At 38.7% G+C, this 10,442-nt stretch overlaps 2 protein-coding genes and 1 long non-coding RNA gene across 5 annotated transcripts in view; 1 reads left to right on the forward strand and 2 right to left on the reverse strand.

Annotated features, from left to right (window-relative positions):
• Positions 1–2,935, forward strand: part of kcmf1 (potassium channel modulatory factor 1) — a 9,505-nt gene extending 6,570 nt beyond the window's left edge. For both annotated transcript variants that reach the window (XM_024299909.2, XM_024299910.2), the window contains exons 6-7: positions 742–1,036; positions 1,783–2,935. In XM_024299909.2, the coding sequence (XP_024155677.1) occupies positions 742–1,036; positions 1,783–2,047 (560 nt within the window). In that variant the 3' untranslated portion in view covers positions 2,048–2,935. The remainder of the gene's footprint in view (positions 1–741; positions 1,037–1,782) is intronic.
• Positions 2,936–5,524: 2,589 nt separating this feature from the next.
• Positions 5,525–7,241, reverse strand: LOC112162861. Its single transcript, XR_002922174.2, has 2 exons — positions 6,603–7,241; positions 5,525–6,479 (listed from the first exon to the last, which is right to left on the reverse strand). It is a non-coding gene; the product is annotated as an uncharacterized LOC112162861 (long non-coding RNA).
• A 452-nt stretch (positions 7,242–7,693) lies between these two features.
• The window catches only part of ntrk2b (neurotrophic tyrosine kinase, receptor, type 2b), a 25,442-nt gene continuing 22,693 nt past the window's right edge, over positions 7,694–10,442 (reverse strand). For both annotated transcript variants that reach the window (XM_024299133.2, XM_024299132.2), the window contains exon 18: positions 7,694–9,688. In XM_024299133.2, coding sequence (XP_024154901.1) covers positions 9,503–9,688 — 186 coding nt within the window. In that variant the 3' untranslated portion in view covers positions 7,694–9,502. The remainder of the gene's footprint in view (positions 9,689–10,442) is intronic.

The following is a 10,442-nucleotide window of genomic DNA, read 5'->3' on the forward strand; positions in this document are numbered from 1 at the left end:
TCTAATTTTCCTCTTTTCACCTGCAATTCCTACAAATTGTCATCCATAATTACAATTTCATAATCAAAAAATTGTTTAAATTACAACTTATATTCTTCCATCTTATATTTTGACAATGACTTTTCTTTAATTTGAATTGTAAATAGTGTGAAGACCAAACATTGTTTGTATTGATTTTCATGAGGTACACAGGGATTTAGGGGGCATTAAACAGTCAGATAATGTCATATGACTACACTACCCAGAACACCTAGCGGGCCAAGAGCCATGCGATTCATCAGAGGGGTTGATGGGAGATTTTTCTGGTGAACTGTGCACCTCTTATCTGCTATAACCCACCTGTGCTGTATTCGTCCACAAGGCCTATGACTACACTACCCATAATGCTTTAGCAACTCAAGTGGTGCAGCTTTGAAGTTTATCAAAGTTTTATAGAAACAGATTTTGAAAAATCAGTTTTAGTTCAATAAGCACAACCAAAATTCCTACATGAGGCGGACTGTCGATTTCTAAGAAAATTAAATAATTTTAAGTGTGTCTTATAAAAACCCAGTAATTTGGTTTTGTGATGTTTTCCAGAAAAAACAACATTGTAAGCGCCACGTTTTAAAAGGATATTTATCATTCAAATTGTTTCAATGTTTGTTGTTTTTTTTAGTTCTCAAAGGTTTTCTGCAACATTTAGAAGCATCATTCATTCAGAAGCCGCCGTCACCGTAATCTGGCCGTGTTCTCTTGCAGAGCTGTTGTCTCAGCTGTCAGGCGTGCGGCGTGCCGCGGGCGGGCAGATAAACTCCTCGGGCCCTTCGGCCTCCCAGCTCCAGCAGCTTCAGATGCAGCTGCAGTTGGAACGGCAGCAGGCGCAGGCGGCGCGGCAGCAGGTGGAGAGCGGCAGGCACGCGGCGCGGCGCGGCAACAACCCGAGCAACAGCGGCACCGCCATCCCTCCGCCCAGCACGGCAACCGTCACCACGACCACCGTGGGTGAAATGAATTCCCCGTCCTCATCCCACAGCTCCCAGTTCCTATTATCACGGTAAGTGGAGCGGTTTAAGTTCTGTTTACCTGCTCTCCCACTAGCTTACAGCCCCTCGCAGCCCCAAGCGAACATCACAGGTGCAACAAAAATGGCGAGCAACATCGGAGCTATCCAGCCGTACAGTTTTCCAGCTTTCCACAGATCTATTAGACTGGGGCGGAGCAGGGAACTTTGGACTGCCCATCAAACAACCTTTTTCAAGCAGCATTTTTTTGGTCTGCTCCTCATTTACAGCTGTTTGAATAAAGAAATGCAGTTTTAAGAGGAATTTTCTTTACATGTGTTCTCTATTATTAAAACATGCTAAAAACTTAAAAAATATGATCTGAATATGATTGGAGTGGGATTTAAAAAATAATCACTACACAGAGAACTTTGGCTAAATCCGGATTCTACAATTAACGAGAGTTTTGGAACGATAGTGTCTTCAAATTCGGACGTTACAAACCTTAAATGATGTCATCAATAGTTGCCGGTCAGGTATGTTAGCTGCCAGCTCTCGGAAACGTCAGTTTTTTAACTTAATAAAGGTCATGCTAAAACATGTCATTACTTACATTTAGGTGTAATCTTCTGTGCTTCAGAAAAAAATGACTCAAAAACAAAATAGCAGAATTACTAGCGAAAAAATGTAAAATAAGTAATTTTGGGGGGAAAAATGAGAATTTATGTTAAAATAATAAGTTTAAAGTGACCTGGACCTTTACGTGTTTATGTTTAACCTGATGTGGCTCATCCTTCAGATTGAACGAACCGAAGATGTCCGAAGCGGAACGGCAGTTTCTAGAAGGAGAGCGAGCCGACCACAGCCTGTTTGTCCAGGAGCTCCTTTTGTCCACTTTGATGCGAGAAGAGAGCTCCTCCTCGGACGAAGACGAGCGCCGAGACTTCGCCGACTTCGGAGCCATGGGCTGCGTGGATATTATGCCTTTAGACGTGGCGCTGGAGAACCTGCAGCTTCGGGAGAGCAGCTCTTCGGGGAAGGAGCCTCCGCCGCCTCCTCTTTGATGTCCGAGCATCGAGCAGACTGTGTCCTCTGTGCTGCAACTGCCAGTGACAGACAGCGGCGGCGGCAGCAGCAGCGAACCTCCCTGGCCTTGCCCTCCTTTCTCCTTGCTTTCTTTCAGAGTTTTTTGGTGATTGTAATTTCAGGCCTGTCACCACATTTGTTACATTGTAAGCAAAAATCAAATGTGAGCAAGTGCGATAAAATGTGAGAGTGAACGAGCAAACGAGACAAGAGAAATATATAAATATATATATATATAAAACTATATATGAAGCTGATAATCAATTCACCTAACGTTTCTTTATCAGGTAAATGTTACAGGCAGCTGTGGCAGACATTCGCTTCCCGTGACATCAAAACGGCTCTCCATATAAATACTCCACATTTAAAGGTTAAGAGGGCGCGGGCCCCTCTGATGAAGCTGCTGTGTGTGTTAATGATTAATAAATAAAAATTGCTTGGTTGGGTTACCATAACTACTGCATGCAGTTATTTGCAGCGTGCATGACTTTTAATGACCACGTCATTAAATCTATATCTAAAACCCCCTTATTTTTATTTTTTTTTAGTTGTCAAATTCTAAATGAATACCTTTTTTTTTCTTTTAAATCAACTTATAGTTTGTCTTATTTTGAAATCTGTTTGTGACTTGAACGTGCAGTGCTCCACAGCACCCCCCATGGACGATTGCAGAACTGCAGCTTCACAAAAAAAATCCAAAGAAAATATTGAGTTTGCTCTCTAGATGTTTAGTTCTAAGTTGTTTAAGCACAGTTTTAATTTATAGCTGACTCGGTGTGGTGCATCTGTGCACTTGTGTCAGACCACATGCTTTTCATGGCTTGTTTGAATCAATTTGCTGGACATAAAAAAAGCTTGAGACTTTCCTCGCTGCAGTTTTGACATTCTTTTTTTTCTCTCTGCTAAAGCTAGCACTTTCTATTTATTTGTTTGTTTTTTTGTTTTCCAAATTCAACACCTTCATGCCTTCACTTTTACCTTCTGTACAAAAAGATGTATATTTGTTCATTAACTTTCATAATGGTAATATATGGGCAGACTTTTTTTAATGTAAACTTAGAAAATAAATATCAACTGCACATAACTTCTAAGTGAATTTAAGAGATTCTCACACCTTTATCATTTTTACGAGAAAACATGAAATTTAAGTGTGGTTTATATAAATAAAAATAGGAAAAAAATTGTCGTCAAACAGAGATTATACATGAATATCTGATGGATGGATCCAAGCAGAGCTGTGTCAATGCTACGCATATGATGGTTGATGATCCGACGCCACCCACAGGGATTTATAAGGTAAAAAGGAATCATCAAGACTGAAACAAAATTGGGTCATTAGACAAGATTTAAGAGTTTATTCAGATCCATCCACCGGCCAATAAAGAAACTCATTTTTAATATTGCAAATAATAATAAAAAATATAATAAAATCAAAACAATTTAATTAAAACATGATCTTTCCACTATTGTCATGAATAGAAAAGGAATCAATCCACATAGTAGCATTTTTTGACACCATATAGATGAATTTTTTAGATCTAAAGTTGGACTTTTTAACATAGGAGCCAATGGAACCGAACTCTGGTGGTCATTTGAGGAACTGCAGCATTTGGGTCTTCCAGGCTGGCTTCAAATACAGACAGAAAAGGGGGCGTGGCCTATCCTTTAGAGATGGGATTTTCAAACTGATTGAGGTAAGCTGTACACAAAGTAGAAACCAAACTTTAATACTTTTAAAACCTTACGAACTGGAAAGCACTTTTTTTCACTAAAGTTTGACTAGAGCTGGGTTGAAAAAAATCGATTCAAATCGATCTAAGCTTAACAGATCAATAATCGATCCATAAAAATAGAGATCGATCTAACCGTAGACTTAATACATAATTAGACGCACCATCTCTGACGTCACCCATTGACTTCCACAGTCCCTGAAATGAAGCCTGAATATTCAGCTCATGGCCGCAGCCATATTGGCTGGAGTTAACTCCGCCTCACACGGACGTTCCAAATATGGGGGAAAGGGGCGGGACCGAGTTCACCCGCTTTTCCTCCGGTTTGTTTTAGTTCACGCCCACAGCTCTACCGTCTGCGACTCCTCAATGCTAACGGCTAACAGCTTCAATTCTCCAGGAAAGCTGCACCGCGGTGGATTATTTACATCATGAATCTTTACAGGTGAGTACTTGGAAAAATGTGTTCAAAGACCTGGGAGAAACTTGAACATACTACAGTAATAGATGGATGACAAAAAGACTGAAAGATGATTGGTGTGGTGTCTGTGAGATAGCAGCAGAAGAAAGTGATTCAGTCTTTAAATGAATCTGGAAGTGACAGTTTCTCGTTGATTCACCTTTCATGCTCTCCAAGTATTTCTAGCTCGGTGTGGCATGCAGAAGCAGCAGGAATCACAAAATTAATCTATTTTTGTTCTTGTTGTTGCTCCTTCGTCTTTCATCTGTCTTTGCCAAGGCCTTTTTTCAAAGCGCTCAGTTCCCTGTGAGTTCCAATTGGAAGATGCGTTTGCATGTCAGCAATTCACTGATTATGACCTACTTCATCTCTGTAGGACTCTATTTCCATGACTCTGCAGACTATGGGTGTGTCAGCGTTTCTTTGTTTCTTCAAACCTCTGGATTTACAGATGTTGTGTACTTCAGCATCAGTTAAATAAAGACAGAAGATGCTTAAAGGATGACAATCTCGTTTAACCTGTTTGTTTAAGGTTAACACCTCAAAGTCTCTTTCTTTTCAAAGTGTCCTTTTTTATTATGGCCATGCAGTTTTTACCCATAATAATAATAAAAAAAAACTGTTTTTTTATAGGACATAGTTTCAACCCTCCACCCCATAATGTTGGGCTTAACTTTGATCATTTGTTTATAAAATTAGTTATTCTCCCACTAATAAAACAGTACTCGGCATGAAAAAGGTGTAGTCTTCTGTCTCACCACAAGAGGGAGTTTCTTCTTTTAGAGCAGCTCAGAAGAGCGAACCTGCCGTGAAATGAAACACAGAGACAGAAGCTGATTGTGTGCCGTTTATGTTGTAGCTGCCCACTAAAGGCTTAACTTCAGAAAAAGAAGAAAAAAAATCCTAATTTGTCCGGTTTTTCTTTTCAAAACAGCGACACTTTACCGCTGCAGCTGAGGTCTGTAAAGGCTTCAGGCTCTCCGCGGTGTCACCGTGAGAACAAGCTGCATCACGATCAAATAGTCCGCTTTTTTTGTGAAAAATGAGCTAAACCAAAGAATTAACAAGAATAAAGTACTAAATATTGATCGAATGTTTATTTATTTTGTAAATGACCATGGTATAAGCGGGATAAAACCCTCCATTATGAGAAATTAACGCACACTTCGTCGGTATTATCCCTTACGTGTATAATTCATCAGTAAGAAAAACATTAGAAATATTCAGTCATAACTAACATAGTAACATTTATTAAAAAAAAAAAAACCAGACGCTGGCCAAGCGTCTGGCGGGTTCAAACCTGGGAGGGGAACTGGCAGGGTACTCATTGAGTAAGCTCTACAGTCCAGTATTCGCTACCAGCTTGTACTGTGCTGAGTACTCACTGGTAGCGCCTGAGACATGTAGTTGGGTGCCCTTGTATTTTACGGTAATCGCTTTCTACCGCCCGCCTTCACCAGTCCCCCGCTCGAGCTGCTCCTAGCGCCCTGGCGGGTCCCCGGGTTAACCCCCAGGGTGCAAGGAGCAGCTCGAGGTGCCTTCCAGCACGTGAGCACACTTCCAAGTTTGAACCAATAGACGATTGTCGCCGATTGCTATTTATACCCCTTTGTTACCCACACGTGCAAACAAATGGTTTTAACTCCAGTGTTTTTTGGCAAATTTGAATTACACACTATATGTTCGTTAGTTTTAAATAAAATAGGGTGAAAACAAAAATGATTTTAAATGTTTTTTTTCTTTTAAAAAGATACATTTTGAGCCGCAGTGCATGCTGGGAAACGTGACGAAATCTCGCTAGCTAGCTAAGCTAAGTCTCGTTTCTATTGAGCGGTCCGGTGCGGTCTAGTAGAGTAGTAAATACAGAGCAGTTAATCCAGGTGGTGAACGTCTCCAATCAGTTAAGGCCACAGACATAATATATAATTAGACAATCATCTCTGACGTCACCCATTGACTTCCACAGTCCCCCGAAATGAAGCGTGAACATCCAGCTCACGACCGCAGCCATATTGGCTGGAGTTAACACCTCCTGACACGGACGTTCCAAATATGGGGAAAGGGGGCGGGACCGAGTTCACCCGCTATACTTTAAACATGATTTTTATTGAATCACATACATCAACAAGAGTCATCTTTATATGTTAAAATTAAAATTTTACTGCCTTAAAATGTAAATGCTGTTTTGGATTATAAATCCACTCACCACCAGAAGCAGACCTGAGAGGAACATACAAGATAAACAGATACAAAAAATCGAATTACTGGAACTAAAATAAATAATCATAATATACATTAATGATTTATTTCCGGCAAATAGAAAGTTATTCTTTTAGTACTTACCGAAGAAAAGACACCAGATGACTCCCAGAGAGCGTATTAGAACAGTTTACAGCACGGCAGCGTTTTGTTACTTCCGGGTTGGCTTCACGTTCCGCCTGCCAGTGTTGGGGGTTGGATCTAACACATAAAGCTAAAGTCCGCTAGCTTGATGCTAATGTTTAATGGAATTTCTCATAGGACGATTAATGCTAAAACTCGGTCGACATAAACATATATTGCTGACTAAATGAACATCTTTATAAACTCACAGACACGAAATTTACAAACTTTTTAAAGGAAACACTTTTAAAGTAACCACTTGGGGTCTAAAGCATCGTTTTTTGCTTATTATTTGCTTATTCTTCATGAAAAAAGTGTAATACTGGAGCGCGAGCTCCATCTAGTGGCCAAACTCAAACGCCGTCCAAGAAAAGCAGGGAAAAGTTCTTCAATGCCTTTAAAATTTAGACCAAAAAAAAACATCATGGACAATTTAGACTTTTTAAAATGACTATCTAAAATGTAAAATATCTTTTGAGTGTAATTGTTTTTAAATAATTGTTAAATCTGTGACCAAATTTGGTCATTGATTTTGCACAAAAAATATATAAACTTTTCAAATTTAGTTTATTAAGACATTGTGTAAATACTTTGGATGCTGCTTAATCTTTCTGAATTCACTCCTGCTTTGAATTCTGCCAAAAAAAGCTAACATTTAAGATGATACAGTATAATATTAAATTGGAAGCAATAAGAGGACAGCTAATTCTGAGCAGGCATTAATATATTAATGCAGTACTTATTAAAGCTCAAGAGTATTGGTTAAGGAAGTTAAGGGAAAAATACTCTTTAAGATTCGATTCGGCCTCAGACAGATCGATCTGGTTGAATTGTAGGAAAATAAATCGATTTGATTCATCTCTAAAAAAAGACTTAAAAAAAACTTTTAATATTATAATAATAACTTACCTAAATTGACTTTTGTTATTAAAGAGGAGCACTGTGACTGGTTAACCAACAAAAAAATATACAATTTCTTATCTTAAGGTGTAATTGATTGAGATTAGACATCCTGAAACGTCTTTTTGAACAAACTGAGACGCCACAGAAAATACTGTAAGACATACCACCTTTATTAAATGCACAGTATCACAAGAAACATCTCCATTAATTGTGGATAAACTACTCACGTGATGCACAAAGCATTGAATTGATTGATAGAACTGGCTGAGTAAAGCAGGATTAAGTCTGTATGCACACACACACTCACACACACACACTCTGTCTTGCATTCTGACATATTTCCAAATCCATTCAAATATTCACACTCTGCTCCTATTAACATAGTAAGTAAAATCTTTTTATCTTCACTGGAATGAAAACGTTAATCTTGTAATTTTTTTTTCTTCTTTTTGACCATATATACAAAAGAAAATCCTTTAACCGCCCTCCTCCCCTTCCCCAGGATAAATTACATTCAAAAAAGATCCCCACCTAGCTAGATTACATTCAAAATAATATACTATTCATGATGCAAAGTCACAGTTATTAGGCTACAGTCTGTCAGAGGTGGTCGAAGCGGGAGAGGCGGGCCGGGAGGAGGAGATCCTGATGTTGTCCGCGGTCCTCCTGCAGACGGGCGTCATCTCAGACCGCTCTCCACCACAGCGGAGAGGAGAGACCACATCTGGGGTTTTTTTTTCCTTCTTTTATCAGAAATGAATGTTTCAAAGTCCTCTCCATATCAAAGGTTACCAAAAAAGATTGTATTCTCACTGGTATTATGAACAAGCACAAAGAAATCATACAACGTTGCACAAATAAAATCTTATTTACACTTATATTGCCTGCGGCCCGTAATACATTGTCTTCAGTACACAGTTTGGACATGTTACCTGCTTGAAACAGATTATACTATTAAACATAGCCTACTATTCATATAGACAGAACTGTACAGAATGGACAGCAGTTTATGTACAGCAGATGTGGGACTATTTTACAGAACACTGTAGAAAAACAGAGACGGATGTGTTCACCTGGTGTTTCAGCACGGCTAACCTGATGGTTTTAGGTAGAAGATGAGGGTTGATTTTGGAGGATTTTAAACGCTACAAAGTGCTCTAAAGAAACTCTCACTGCTGTACACCTCCATTTATAAAAACGTGGTTTTGTAGGACTGGAGTGATCGCTACTGGTTTCTTTTATTTTATTTTATTTTATTTTACAGAAGTCTGTACCAGACGCTCAAATCACAGTTTTTTTTTTTTTCTTAAATCACAGGAAACCAAGACTAAAAGTGGAGTGGAGCTCCCCGGCGCCCATGCTGACATGCTTCACCGCGACTGCGACAGCCGCCACCCCGGCTGACTGGGACCGGCGTTTCAGAGGAGAGCACTTCTAGATCTTCACTGTATGAAGGTGAAGTTGTATTCTTTATTTTATTTTTTTTTTTAAAGCGGAATGCATTCATTTGTTTTATGGCAAGAATTCAACAAATATGCATCACTAAATAAGCTGTGCTTTTTTTTTTAAAGCAGATCCACTGATTGAACCTTTTAGAACGTCTGATAAAATGATTTTAAAAAAAAGAAAAAAGGAAACAATTATTCCCAATTATTCCATTATTCCCAGAAATTCTGGGATTGGAGGGAAATATTATTTCTGAGCGGTTTGTGTGGATTTTGGTTTTTATAAACGTGCCTTAAAATAAATAAATAAATAAACTTCAAATTTAAGGCTTCTGCTGATGCGATGAGGACATGGACGGTTAGCATTTACAGCCAGGATCCGTACACAGATGGAGTCGCGAAACCATCAATTCCTCCTCCCATCCCTGCCCCTGTGATGTGCTCTCACGAGCACTTGTCCACAGACAACAGCACACATCCCCCTCAGAAGTACATACACTCGGCGCCGGAGCCTCAGCCCAGGATGTCCAGGTACACCGGAGAGGCCTTGGCCAGACTCTGGAGCATGCTGTAGATCTCCTTGATGTTCAGCCTCATGTAAGGTTCCCTCTGCCAGCAGCCCAGCATCAGGTCGTACACCTCCTTGGGACAGGTGCGAGGACGCTGCAGAACCCGGCCCTGCGTGATGCACTCGATCACCTGCAGAGGGACGGCATCATTTTTATTCCACATTTTTACTGAAATTGACAAATTTATCAAGTTTTCTCACAATAAATCACAAAAAAAAAATGATTTTTTGGATAAATACAAGAAAAAATGTGCCAAAATGTACTAAATAATGTAATAATAATACGTAATCTCAATTTTTATAGCAATTTTTCATTTTTTCTACTAGAATGACTAAAGTTTAAAGTAAACAATGACATGGCAAGAGTAGATAAAAAAGTATTTTCTCTCGTTTTGTTTTAAAGTAGCTCTATGCTCTAATACTCTATTGTTTTGTGTACATTTCTATCTCATATGGATGTTTACTATTAATATCCATGATTTATTTTTCAAATGTTGTATCTGTTTGCAAATTTAAAAAAAAAAAGACAATAAACAAATTGTAGCTTTTCTCACCATCAGTTAGGAATTATCACATCTTTTTCTATTTTTTGCCTTTACTACCTTAAAATTGCCAATCTTTGAAATCATGTGTAATTTAATCCTAGAAGGAACTTTTTTTTAATAAAACTAATATAAAGGGGTTTACAAAGAAATATCCAAACTAGAAACTTGATGTCACTTTTGGCAACTGATTTCAAATGTGTCATTTTTGAAAAAATCTGTTGAAAAAATCTCAACAGATTTTAAACACTTTTTAACAAACACGTACTGTGATTTAAAGGATGCTTCACCTACTTTTTTGTAACATCTTGTCACTAGTTCTCCTGGTGTCATGATTCAACCA

The sequence above is a fragment of the Oryzias melastigma genome, linkage group LG12, assembly GCF_002922805.2.
Source record: "Oryzias melastigma strain HK-1 linkage group LG12, ASM292280v2, whole genome shotgun sequence".
NCBI lineage: Eukaryota > Metazoa > Chordata > Actinopteri > Beloniformes > Adrianichthyidae > Oryzias > Oryzias melastigma.